General features: G+C 45.1%; 1 protein-coding gene across 1 annotated transcript in view; it reads left to right on the top strand.

Annotated features, from left to right (window-relative positions):
* EIF2AK1 (eukaryotic translation initiation factor 2 alpha kinase 1) overlaps positions 1-14,262 on the top strand; it is a 40,415-nt gene that overhangs the window by 20,641 nt on the left and 5,512 nt on the right. Inside the window, exons 3-12 of the mRNA XM_040440673.1 lie at positions 766-902; positions 1,065-1,102; positions 1,182-1,281; positions 1,401-1,481; positions 2,882-2,981; positions 4,092-4,149; positions 9,380-9,695; positions 9,980-10,088; positions 10,474-10,580; positions 12,494-12,611. Coding sequence (XP_040296607.1) covers positions 766-902; positions 1,065-1,102; positions 1,182-1,281; positions 1,401-1,481; positions 2,882-2,981; positions 4,092-4,149; positions 9,380-9,695; positions 9,980-10,088; positions 10,474-10,580; positions 12,494-12,611 — 1,164 coding nt within the window. The remainder of the gene's footprint in view (positions 1-765; positions 903-1,064; positions 1,103-1,181; positions 1,282-1,400; positions 1,482-2,881; positions 2,982-4,091; positions 4,150-9,379; positions 9,696-9,979; positions 10,089-10,473; positions 10,581-12,493; positions 12,612-14,262) is intronic.

Raw genomic sequence — 14,262 nt, 5'->3', positions numbered from 1 at the left:
CTCTGTCTCCTATAACAGCTGATTGGGTGTCGGACCCCTGCCCTTTACATACTTCTGATCTATCCTGATGATAGGTCATCATCAGTATAAAAAACAAAGTCAGAAAACCCCCTTTGATACAAACAGATGTCAAGGTGTTCAAATCTTTGTCATGAATAGACTGGTCCACTGTCTGCTTTCATAAATATGCGTATTCCTCTGTGCTATCCCTCTGTTAATCCTCCTGGAAATGTATGAATGCATTCCATGTTACCAGTCCCTTATCAACAGGATGCGTCTTTCTGCTGTTGGACTATGTAGGTAAGGCCCTAATAGACATCCGTACGTGGCAGGCCCAGGGATCATTGTTAGGCCCCCCCCCCCGGGCTACTATGGCAGTCACTTGGCACCCAGCAGTTGCATTGTTGGTGGGGTGGTGCGGGAGTGAGCCCATTCACTAATCACTTACATGCCGCAGTCACCACTGGCTGTGGCATCTAGAGTGCCAAATGTAACACAGCTGGCACCAGCAAATGATGTCATGGGCACAGCTCATGAGCCCGCTTCATCACTGTGCCATAATAGTACTGGTGTATTCAAATAAATGAGACTGCACTGCAGTTCCCGGCACCGCTGCGTAGCCAGGAGCGCTGCTCTGCAGGAAAAAAAAGAAGACGCTAAGCCAGTGCATGAGATGGAGTATTCTATGGATGTGCCATCACTTTATGAAATGGGATAATCCCTTTGCCTCCAGCCCTGTGGTCAATATGTCGTCTCTCCTCGCAGTGCTCTGCCAGACCTTCGCCAGAACGGGCCTTCTCACCCCGTTTGCCTTCAGCGATGAGTTGAGCACAGTCAGACTGCAGCACAGCACCGCCATCACCGAGCTGCTGAGGGCCGCTAAACGACACATGTACAAGGAGGTAGGTGAACGTCCATACGGTAGATACAGGGTCACGCTCTCGTCCTGTGAAGCACTGATGCTTCATACCTTTCTATTAGGAGCAATGCATGCTGGGAAATGACGCAGTTCTATAAATCTGATTATTGGTTGTTAAGCTCCTGTCTTATTGTCATATACACAGGAAATAACCAGCGGTGACCTGAGCGTCCATCTGAACAGGTTAGTGCCAGCAAAAAGGTATGTCATTTACACGGACCTATGATCATCTGTCGGTCTAATAACGCAAATGTCTTCTCAGAGCGAAGGATGTGCTCGCCGATGCCCAGGTATCCCGATACCTGAATGAGTTTGAAGAAATTGCTCAGCTTGGAAAAGGAGGCTACGGGAAGGTGTATAAGGTATAATTCCGGGTCTCTATATCATTTAAGGGGGGGGGGGGGGGGGGGGGAGTTTTTGCCTGTGTTTTTATTACCATGCAGTCGTACGGTAATATTGTTCTGTGTGTCATATTTTGTAGGTGAGAAACAAATTAGATGGTCAGTTCTACGCCATTAAAAAAATCCTCATAAAAAAAGTATCCAGGAGAGACTGTAAGAGGGTAAGTTGTCTAAAACGTCCTCACTATACTGTGGTGCACCTGGTCTTTCCAAGACGTCAGTGCGGTTGTAGCTGTTGTGCACTATGTATGATCAGATTTGGAGCCTTATGTGCAGGTCAGGCAGTAGGTACAATTTAAAGGGCATCTGTCAGCAGACTTGTCCCTATGACACTGGCTGACCTGTTACATGTGTGCTTGGCAGCTGAAGGCATCTGTTGGTCCCATGTTCCTATGTGCCCGCATTGCTGAGAACAATGAAGTTTCAATATATGCAAATGAACCTCTAGGAGCAACGGGGGCGTTGGCATTACACCTAGAGGTTCTGCTCTCTCTGCAACTGTCGCGCCCTCTCCAAATTGACTGACAGGGCCAGACATGAGGACGTTTGCACTGCTTATCCTTGTCAGTTGAAGTGCAGAGGGTGCGGCAGTTGCAGAGAATGCAGAACCTCTAGGTGTAACGGTAACGCCCCCGTTGCTCCATAGAGCCTCATTTGCATATACTAAAACATCATTTTTCTCAGCAACGCGGGCACATATGAACATGGGACCAACACAGACGCCTTCAGCTGCCAAGTGCACACGACAGGTCAGACAGTTTTATAGGTACGAATCTTCTGACAGAGGCTCTTTTTAAAAGGGTTTTCCAAGATTTTAATACTGATGACCTGTCCTCGGAATCTGAGGGGGGTCTGATGCGTGAAAATCACCGCTCATGTGAACAGCCCCATGGAAATGAATGGGTCGGGATTCAGTGCGGGTGCAATACGTTCAACTCACGCATCGCATCCGCGCGGAATACTCGCCCGTGTGAAAGGGACCTAAGGTGCCCTTAATAATGACATTACGTGTATGAGGGTGTCTCAGCTTCCTCTTCACATCTGCCGTCAGTCAAAGAAGAACAGAGCATGTTGGATTTCGATATGCCTCATGCTTTGTTCTCACAGGAGATGTGCCTCTGCCAGTGGCTTGTCTTTCTCTCCGCATTGAGAAGACATGCATGCTCAGTCAAATGTGCATGTGTATGATCAGGGGGTCGAGGGTAATAAGTGTCGCCTGAATGAGTGACTATCTAAGGTGTATGGCCACCTTTACATAGTGAGAATATCATATGGATCTGACCTTCACCATCACATTGTCATATAAGTAACTGCAACTCGGAAACCCACCTTGGAATTTTTGACAGCTTCTACAGTAGTTTCTAATATGTATAGAAATGGTTGTCGGATGGGGCAGCTCTGGGTAGACATGTACAAGCTGTAAGCATATAGTGCATGGCATAATACAACAGGAAACCTTGACTTTTTTATGCTTTCTGTCCACTTATTACATTTTAACGTGCATTAAATGTTCTATAGGAAATATATGGTTTTATGTAAATGTTGCTTTGCTCATTCACAGGTACTTCGTGAAGTTAAGGTATTGGCCGGATTACATCATCCTAATATTGTTGGGTACAATACAGCTTGGATGGAACATGTGCAGCCACCGAATTCAAAATGTATGTCCCCTTGCCGTATGCACACTTTCTCACAAAAAGTTAGCTATGGACAACATCAGGAGACCGTTTTCTATTTTGTTGATTTAGATGCATTTTTTTCCATAGTTTTTTAAATTTTTTAATTAAAGGGAACCTATTACCAGTATTTTGTGTATAGAGCTGAGGCCATGGGTTGCTAGATGGCCGCTAGCACATCTGCAATACCCAGTCCCCATAGCTCTGTGTGCTTTTATTGTGTAAAAAAAACAATTTGATACGTCAGACAGCCAGAGCGCCGTAATCTCGCGATGCACGAGCTAGCGCATGCGCAGTGTTCTCAGTGTTCTTTCCCTGTGCTGGCATTAGCCTCAGGGAACGAACTGCGCATGCGCTAGCTTTCTGACGTCGGGGATCAAGGAGGAGACTCTGAGGATGCGGGGCGGTGCTGGGCTCCTTCACGCTGGACTCATCTCAGGTTAATTTGCATATGTATCAAATTGTTGTTTTTTTTACACAATAAAAGCACACAGAGCTATGGGGACTGGATATTACGGATGTGCTAGCGGCGATCTAGCAACCCATGTCCTCAGCTCTATACCCAAAATCCAGTTGACAGGTTCCCTTTAAGTGTTGCATCATCTGGCTTCTGTAGCTTCTATGTTTCACAGTGCATAGCAGCTGCAGAAGATTGTTCTGTGATCAGTCCGTCAGACTAGCTGTCTGATTTCTCAGCCTTCAGCCCCTCACTCTCCCTATCTGAACAAATTTCTAAGCCAATTTATGATCAAATGAAAAATGGCTTAGAAAAATGTTCAGGAGAGATGGGGACTGAAGGCCGAAACAGAGCAGGCATCCAGTGTTGACATGGCCAGCGGGCAGCCTTGATATAAAGCGGTGGGATTCAGGTTTTTAGCATAAAGCGCAGTAGTTTATTGCATTTTACAAATTTTACTTTGTCGGCTTTTCATGGGAAAATCCCTTTAAAATATGTTAAAGCTTGTACTAAAGGGCGGTAGGCAGTCTATGAGAAGCAATGAAGCCCTGATGGAACATAGATCAATAAAATGTTAAATTCTGCAATACTTGCATATTCTTAAAGATTATTTTTTTTTGTGTGTGCCATGATTTTAGGTAAGCCGATCCATCCATTACAAGCTATTAAAGGTTCTTCCAACCACAACTCTGAGGAGTAAGTATTGCCCCAGATGTTTGTCTAATGCACATTTTCTATTATAGGGTTGTTCTCCCTTTTATAAGCATCCTTCTTTCTTTCTTTTTTTTTTTTTTTAAGGGATTTTCCAACCTTTGAAAAATTGTTGGCAGAGTGGTTTAAAAACATTAAAAAAGAAAGCCTCTTAAAGAGGACCTTTCACCTTGAAAAACATTGTGAACTAAGTATGCTGCCATGGAGAGCGGCGCCCGGGGATCTGACTGCACTTACTATTATCCCCGGGCGCCGCTCCGTTCTCCCGTTATGCCCTCCGGTACCTTTTGCTCCTTAAGTTATAGTAGGCGGAGTCTGCCCTTGTTCTGTGGGCGTCTCCTTCTCCTAGGCTGTAGCGCTGGCCAATCACAGGCTGTGAGCTGTGCGCTGCGATTGGCCAGCGCTACAGCCTAGGAGAAGGAGACGTCCACAGAACAAGGGCAGACTCCGCCTACTATAACTTAGTGAGTGAAGATACCGGAGGGCATAACGGGAGAACGGAGCGGCGCCCAGGGGTAATAGTAAGTGCAGTGAGATCCCCGGGCGCCGCTCTCCATGGCAGCATACTTAGTTCACAATGTTTTTCAAGGTGAAAGGTCCTCTTTAAAGGGGTTTTCAGTGTTCAAAGCTGAACCTGGACATATATTCTACTTAGCCCCTCTGAAATGAGCATGGGAGCATTTCATGCTCTGATGCTCTCTTGCCCTGCGCAGGGCAAAGGCTGTTCGTTTATATTTTTACACTGCTAGGCAGAAGCTTCCACCTAGCAGTGAGCCTGGTGACATCACCAGCACTGATGGTCGGGCTTTAGCGCAGCCCTAGCCTGTAAAATGCCTAAAGCCTGCCCATTAGTGCTAGTGACATAATCAGGCTCACTGCTAGCCGCCTAGCTTACCCAAAGAGAGCCCAGTATGTCACCGGATCTCCAGAAAAATCCCTTGCCCTGCGCAATTCAGAGCAGAGCAAGGGGGAGCATCAGAGCATTAAATTCTCGGATGCTCATGTCAGAGAAGCTGAGTGGTGGAAGGAGGAGATGTGCCCGGGTTCAGCTCTGAACCTGGACAACCCCTTTAACAACTCCCTGCCTTGTGCCTTCTGCTTCCTGCAACCATCCTAGCACAGCAGAATTGCTTGGAGATGCACTTTGCCAATCACTGGCCACAGAAATGACCCGCCTCAGCCATTGATTGGCCGAATAGGCATTTTCTGTGTGTTGTGAGGGAGCAGAAAGAGTGGCAGGGGATCGGTCAGGTGAGTAACGACTCTTTCATGTTCCTACGCCACTCTGAGCCAACTGCCATGAATAATTGGGAGCTGAAAAGACCCTTCGAATACAGACTATAAAGAGGTGTCATTAAAGTGTTTTTCCTGCCAATCAGCTGGTTGAACAGAAGGCTGCGCTCCATGCGAGTGCTGCCTTCCCTTCCTTGTTTACCTGCTCGCCATCAACATCGCAGCGGTGATCAGGTGTAACTACAAGCCGTCCCATTCACTTCTATGGGATGGTTCCTTCCTATACAAGTGTATTCTACAGAGCCATCCCATTGAAATTAATGGAACTAATACCTGTAATTACACCTGCTCGCCGCTGCATTGTCGGCTGTGAGCAGGTAAACAAGGAAGGGAGGGCTGTCGGGTGTCTGACCACCAATCTGATATTGATGACCTATCCTGAGTATTATAACTTAAGAGATCAATGTATATTAAGATCTAAGGACATGATCAGAAAAGCCTTCCCTCATCTCTTAGAATGGGTTCAGAGGCAAATGTATGAATCGCTGTGTGCACAGAGCCCTCCAGTAAACATAGATTTTTTTTTTTCCCTTCGTCCTATGACGGCACCAGGAGAGAGGGTCCGCTGCCCAGGACAGGAAACCCACAGATATTTAAGAAGGAGGGACCTCTCCATTCCTCAGTGGTTTTCCTGTCCTAGGAGAGGATTCCTACAAGCGTCTGCTGGGGAGTACTTTCTCTCCAAGTTAACCTTGCCGGCTGGGCTGGGGAGCGTGCCGGGTGAGTTCCCCGCTACGTGCTCCCTGAAGACTGTGGCGGCATACCAGTAAACTCCAGTCCAGAGGTCCCTCCTTTCTGCCTAGACATAGCACTTCCCTGTCTGTGGTACGGGCTCCATCAGCAGGAGACAGGAGTGCAGGGATTGCGAACGTAGCACTTCCCGTCCGTAGTATCTGGTGCGCTGAAGTGCGGGAGATTTTGAATTTCCAGCGCATTCAGCCCAGCTAGAGCGGCATGTGGATCCTTGCCGTGAAGGACCTGATCCAAGGCGTGTGTTGGACCTCTGTCAGCATGGAGGACGCTAGAGGCCCAGAAGGACTAGTCTACCCCTGCACCTTAGGTATGGCTGGAGGGTATGTACAGCAGGGGGGGTTCTATCCCCCTTCTTTGGGTTTCCTTTACATTGGGTTTATTATGGCATATTGTCTTTTAGAATAAACCCTGGAAAGTGTCGGCTAAGACAAAGCATAAGGAATGCGGAATTTGTAAGACCAAATTGCCCCCTTCCTATGTTAAGCTACTCTGTCGCTCCTGCATAGAAAACACGGAAGAATCCCCCTCAATGTTCAAAGGTATGAAAAGACTGATTAGAGAAGAAGTCGGTAACGCCCCATAATCTAAAAAAGTAGCCCATAAAAGCAAAGACAGGTCCCCTTCTGGGCAAAGCTTTTCGGACGTCTCTAGTTCGGATGAAAATACGTTAGTGGAAAGTCGGGAGGTTTCATCCGAATCATCCTCGGATGAGGATAGAGGTGGTAGACCTAGACCCTCTTTCCCATTCAGGATGTTGATCAACTTCTGAAAGCAGTTAGAGCTACAATGAATATTGAGGACCCTAAGAAAGGAAGATCAGTCCAGGACATAATGTTTGAAGGGTTGGAAGGAAGAAAAAAAAGAGTTTTTATTCATGAAAACGTGGCAGCCATGATCACGAACGAGTGGAAAAATCCAGACAAACTTAATTTTATTCCCTCGTTGTTAAACGCGATTACCCCTTTGACGCCGCGAATTCAGTACTCTGGGACTGCGCACCGAAAATTGACATACCAATTGCTAAAGTGTCACACAGATCATCTTTGCCTTTTGATGACCTAGGGCAGCTTAAAGACGCCATGGACAGGAGAGCAGATAGCTTTCTAAGGCGAACGTGGGAGTCAGCAGGGGCTTCCCTTAAACCAAACATAGCGGCCACTTGTACTGCTAGGGCCCTTATCTTATAGGTTAAGCAGTTAGGGGACCAGATGAAGGATAAGACTCCTAGGGACCAGCTATTAGAATCTATCCAGGTTATTGCCAAAGCAGCTGACTTTCTGGCGGATGCTTCCGCCCATGCGGTTAGATTGTCTGCTCGTTCATCTTCCCTGGCTAATTCGGCTCGCAGAGCCCTTTGGCTTAAGAATTGGTCAGGGGACGTGGCGTCTAAGAATAGACTATGTAATATTCCATGTGAAGGAAAATACTTGTTCGGGTCTGCCTTAGACGATATTCTTGAAAAAGCAGGAGATGGAAAGAAAGGGTTTCCCCCTTCCCTTTGTAAGCAGAATCCCTCCTTTCGCCAGAATAGAAGATTCTCAGGTACAGAGAAGAGCCCGAATAAGAGAGATTCCAAGTGGAAGTTCTCTTCTTCCAAATCCAAAGGGTTCTTTTTCAGAGGCCGTAATTCCATCACTGCCAAAAAAGACAACCCCCAATGACGCCAGGGTGGGAGGGAGGCTGTTGTTCTTCAGTCCTTGCGGGAGGGATTCAGACTGGAATTCAAGAGTCTTCCCCCAGAAAATTTTTTGGTAACAGAGGTAGGCCCAAGGGCTCAGGAGGCTCTAGAAAGAGGTAGAGAAACTTATTTTAAAAGGGGCGCTTTTCTCTTGTCCTCCATCAGAAGACGGTATGGGGTTCTACTCCAACCTTTTTCTGGTAAAAACAAAAAAACAATGGAGAATTCAGAACCATCAGAAATTTAAAGGAAACCTGTCACCTGGATTTTGTGAATAGAGCTGAGGACATGGGCTGCTAGATTGCCGCTAGCACATGCGCAATATCCAGTCCCCATAGCTCTGTGTGCTTTTATTGTGTAAAAAACCCCCCGATAGATATGCAAATTAACCTGAGATGAGTCCAGCGTGAAGGAGCCCAGCACCGCCCCGCAGCCTCCAAATCTCCTCCTTGTTCTCCGACGTCACAAAGCTAGAGCGCCGTAATCTCGTGATGCGCGAGTTAGCGCATGCGCAGTGTCGGCATAGTGTTCCTTTCCTGTAAAACAAAACATGCAATGCAACAGCTCTCTGCAAACCAAATAAAGTACAAAAATGCATAATGATTGCTAGTGCTATACTTATAAATTAGAGATGCTTGGCAAATCATTTTGTACAAAATTATTTGAGCCCATCTGCCGCACGTCAAGGCGTTCTCTGTAAGACTGGTTCCTAACACTAAATTCTACCTGTTATGTGCCATGGTTATGGTGCACAGGGTGCATAGCAAAAAGAGAGAGAAAAACGCTATGGATTTAAAAGGATAATTATCGGGGATGCTCTCTTTGTCTCTGAAGACCACTAAAGAATGGAGAGGCCCCTCCTTATTAAATATCTGAGTTTCCTGTCCTGGGCGGAGGATTCTCTCTCCTGGTGCTGTCATGGACTCTGGAAAAGTTTTTTTTTCATTTTACCTCTTATGCTCCCTCTAGTGGTGGCTGCAGGCAGTCAGAATTGTATGATTTAAAGGGGTACTCTCATCTCAGACATTGGTGGCATATGGCTAGGATATGCCACCAATGTCAGGTGCAGGTCCCACCTCTGCGACCCACTCCTATCTCCAGAAAAGGGTCTCCAAAATGAACGGAGAACAACTGCCCATGCACTGCCGCTCTCCATTTATTTCTGTGGGAGTTTTGAAAATAGCTGAGCGCCAGTTCTGCTTTTTTTCAGCAGTCCCACAGACATGATTCGAGCTTGTGCAGTGTGCTCTCCATTCATTTCTGTGGGACTTCCAAAAATATCCAAGCGTGATTGTTCGGCTACTTTTGGAACTCCCATAGAAGTGAATGGAGAGCACGCTTGCAGGTGCTTTTTGGGGCCTCGTTCTAGAGATGGTTGCAGGTCCCAGAGGTGAGACCCACACCTTTCTGACATTGGTGTCATATCCTAGCTTTGCTACCCTGGAGTATGCATAATGATGAATGAACTCATTATTATAATCATCCTTGCAGGAATAATAAGGGAATACAAAGTGTAGAGAGCAGCGGGGGATCTATTGTCTTTGCTGACTCAACTGATGAAAACCAGTCCGTGAACATGGCTTCCGTGGGTAAAGACAAGTATGAAAGCAAGATCAAGAACCTCAGTATTTCTGACATGAACCCATCTGCATTTAAAGACTCCAATGCCAACGTCCGGTCCTCACCAGAACTGTGCCCAAGGGACAGATGCCCGTTCAATTCTGAAGATGACATGGATGACGAGAGTGATTCCTCGTGTGATGAAGAATGCCCCCAAAAAGAGCTCTGCTTGCACAGACACTTTGAGGTATGCGTACATTATGGTGTACATGATATCGTGTTGTTCCTTTTTATCATTACTGTAGTACAGGTGGCTTACTCCGTTTTCAAAATCTCGCGTCTGAATTTTGGCGCATCTTAAGCCAAAAACCCCTTGTTGGTTGAAGCAAAAAGGTGGCAGTTTTATGGGAAATGGTTTAGACTACTGGATGCCAGTAAAGCAATGATACAGCGATCAACCTTGTTCTCCCTGCATGCGGTCTGCGGTCCATTCAGTTCAAGTCGAGACTTAAAGGTTTTGTGTTTTCACAGATTCAGTATCATTTGATGTTGCACATACAGATGAATCTCTGCGAAAGGTCCTTGTGGGATTGGATTGAAGACAGAAACGAGCACTACAGGAACGGGAGAGATTCCGCTAGTAAGTTTCATGTAACTCCAGTATTAGGCTAGGGCTACACGGCGACACTGGTCGCGGCCAGGAGTAGCGGTGATCCCATCAAAATTAATGGAATCGCTGCAGCAGTCGCAAGAAATTGAGCCGTGTTGGATTTCTTGTGACTGCCGCGGCAATCCAATTCATTTCTATGGGATCACCGCTACTCAGCGATCCTGGCTGCGAAGGGTGTCTCCGTCTAGCCCTAGTGCGTCTAATTGCCTCAGTAATTGTCAGCGCTGTGGAATACGTTGGTGCCGTCTAAAGAGATAAGTGGACAAGCACATGTGCTATATGGTAAATGCCTGTGAGAATGCTTGATTTTGAAAAAAAATTATTTAAATTTTTTTTGTAACCGGTCTGTCCTCAGGATGCTTTGACTTTGTGGATGTCCAGAGTGCTCTGAGAATTTTCTGCCAGCTCTTGGAAGGCGTACGATACATCCATTCCATGGGCGTTCTCCATCGAGACTTGAAGGTATTGTATAATAGCCAATCATTTCACATACTGGTTTCTGTATATGCGCATACAAGGGTGACTTGGTAGCTTTTCTAACAGTGAGCCGATTGCGGGGTTTAGCATTGACTGTGCATACCTAAAAAATGTATCAGCGGAGCAGAATTCCCACTGTGTTTAACCCCTTTTCCTTCCTTTTTTCATTGTCGCGTTCCAAGAGCTATAACTTTTTTTTATTTTTCCGTCTGTATAGCTGTATGAGGGCTTGTTTTTTTGCGGCAAAATTATTTTTTTTTTTTAATGGCGCCATTTTGTGGTACACATAACTGTCTGATTAACTTTTATTAACTTTTTCTGGGAGGGATATGGGAAAAACAGCAATACTTGCCACTGCGTTTTTACGTTATAAATTTTACGGTGTTCATTTTTCGGTATAGATAGCATAATATCTTTATTCTCTAAGTCAGTATGATTACAGTGATACCAAATTGGTTTAGTTTTGGAGTAAATGACGCTTTTTTATCACTTGTTACGTTTTTTTTTTTTTTTTTTTCATGGCAACTAAGAATAAATTATCAATTCTTACGGTATAACTTACGTGATATTTATGTAGTCCGGGTCATTACGGACGCGGCAATACCAAACATGGGGAAGATTTTTTATTTTGCAATTTTTCAATGGATTTAAAAAAATAGAATAAAAATGTATAGAATTTTTTTTGATTTTAATAATGTTTTATTTTATTTTTTTCGTTTTTTTTTACCACTTAATAGTCCCACAAGGGGAATATAACAGACAGTATTTTGATTGCTTTTAAAATGCAATGCACTATCCCTATAGTGCATTGCATTTTAATGGCAATGCTATTCTAACATTGACCAGCAGGCTGCTCCAGAGAGGCACAGCCTGCTAGAAACTACTCAAGGCTGGTCTGGAGCCTACATCGGACCCCAGCCAGCCTTCACACACAGCGCCACCCCGCGATCGCATTTGCAGGGTGCCGATGGGAGACAGAGGGAGTCCGATCCCTCTGTCACCGCTTTACATGCGGCAAACGCCATTGCCTGCGGCATGTGAAGTGTTAAACAGCACGGATCGTCTCTCTTGCCGGTCCAGGCTGTTAGATCAGGACCACGGCTCTCATGTGAGTGTCGGGTCCTCGCTGCCTTCTGCGCGGCGGCCCAGTCTAAGGCCCCTTAGTGACCGATACGTTTTTTTAAGGCGGTCACTAAGGGGTTAAAGGGGTTTCCCTGGATTTATCTGATGACCTATATTCCAGATAGGTCAAACAGCTGATCAGTGGGGGTTCGGGGTGTCAGACCCCCCACTGATCAGCTGTTTGAGAAGGCATCGGCGCTCCTGGCTGTCTCGCAGCTTTGTCTAGGCCCTGTGATGTCATGTTCATCAGTCACATGGCCTCGGAGCAGCTCAGCCCTATTCAAGTGAAAGGGGCTGAGCTGTGATACCAAGCACAGCCGCTATACAATGTATTGTGATGTGCTTGGTGAGCTGAGAGAAGGCCACTTTCACATAACTGTCGTACGGGCATGTATTGGCATCTGTATGACGTCCACAACATCCGGACCTCCCACAATTCTGACAGTCTGAATTCTGGAGAACCAAGGGAGCGCTGGGTATATTGACTGTATATTACGTATGCTACAATCTGCCCATATTACGACCATGTGAAAGCAGCTTGTCTGTAGTCGCTAATTATAATATACCATGGATCAGCAACCTTCGGCAGCTGTGGTGAAACTACAACTCCCAGCATGCACACTTGCTTAGCCGTTTTCAGAACTCCCATAGAAGTGAATGGATAATGCTGGGAGTTGTAGTTTCGCCACATCTGGAGTGCAGAAGGTTGCTGACCACTGATATACGCTATTCATTCCACACACCCATGAACTGACTTGTGCCTCTGTTTTGCATAGCCGAGAAATATTTTCTTACAAGGAGCAGATCTTCATGTTCGTATTGGTGACTTTGGTCTCGCTTGCAGAGATATTATACAGCACTCGGATTCTTGGCTAAAGAAAGATGGGACCAATAGTGAGTGGACTGCATGTAATGTTATAGTCTACATAAAAGTGGACTATTTAATTTTGCGGTAACTTTTAATTAATGATAATAAAAGAGCATCATTCCAAATATTTCTATGATACTGATTTGTAGGCCAGACTAGAATGCAAGCAGACCTACCCTGGACATTAGGGTAAAGGATGTTTTATTGATATAATAGAAAGCAGAGACCCAACACTTACGTTTAGATGTTGTTTGATGAATTTGTACGTGTGGAGGGTTCAATATCCTTTATAGATATACGATAGCTAACCCTTTACTTACCCCTACATGACCCTAATGCATTCTCAAGTAGGCTGCTTGTATAGAGGACAAGATGGATTGTCCTATAGATGGTGAATTCCGATGATGGAAATGTCCCAAAAGAAATGTCCCGACGCGTTTCCCCAAGTACAAAAGCTTGGTTCGTCAGGGGACTTTGTGTTAATATTCCATAGCCGAAGGATGGTGGCTACACGTTCTGGCGGTAACAGAGGCTGATGATACGCGTAGAGGGGTAAGTAAAGGGTTAGCTATCGTATATCTATAAAGGATATTGAACCCTCCACACGTACAAATTCATCAAACATCATCTAAACGTAAGTGTTGGGTCTCTGCTTTCTATTATATCAATAAAACATCCTTTACCCTAATGTCCAGGGTAGGTCTGCTTGCATTCTAGTCTGGCCTACAAATCAGTATCATAGAAATATTTGGAATGATGCTCTTTTATTATCATTAATTAAAAGTTATTTTTTAATAGGTAGCTATATATTTTATGTGATATTATTTGATGATAGCGTACCACTACAATATATGACACTCTGTGATTGGGACTATTTAATTTTGCGGGCACACTAAAGTGGCTCTCGGGGGTGGAGCGTCGGTAAAGTTGGTCCGGTACTTTGCCTACAATTGACATAGAGGTTGGACACAGCTCACCACCTCCCCCTCCCTGCACAGTGACCTCTACACAAGTCACAGAGCATGCCTAAAACTCTCTCCCATAGACGTTGGCAATGTAGCTGCGGTGAAACATATCTTAAATTGCTGTTAACGGCAGCTCTGGCAAGATGGCCACTTTCTTACAAAATAGAAAAAAAACAACAGAAATACAGAATATATGTGAGAATAAACACTGGAGTCATTTATCAAGACCGGCATTTCTATTACCTTGCACAGACCTCGTCATAAGTTAAGCTCATCCTACGCCAGTCTCTGCGCCTAGATTTAAAATGTAGTAGTGAATAACAATGGGGCACTCTCTATAGCAATGAGAACAGTGGATGATAAAACGTATACATTTATTAATATATGACTAAAATATATTGTTCACAGGCAATTAAATAGTAGCAGCATAGGTGATAGTATTGGGCATATTAAAACAGCAATATTGATAAAATGAGAATAAGGGTCCATTCACACGTCCGTTTATTCTTTCCTGATCTGTTCCGTTTTTTGCGGAACAGATCAGGACCAGTTCTGGACCCATTAATTTTCAATGGGTCCTGGAAAAAAATCTGACAACACAATGTGTGCTGTCCGTTTCCGTTGTTCCGTTCCGCATGTCCGATTAAATATAAAACTTGTCCTATTCTTTTCCGCAAAAATCGGATCCTGGTACAATACAAAGTCAATGGAT

Source organism: Bufo bufo, chromosome 7, assembly GCF_905171765.1.
Source record: "Bufo bufo chromosome 7, aBufBuf1.1, whole genome shotgun sequence".
NCBI classification, from domain to species: Eukaryota; Metazoa; Chordata; class Amphibia; order Anura; family Bufonidae; genus Bufo; species Bufo bufo.
This window is presented reverse-complemented; position numbering and strand designations above follow the sequence as displayed.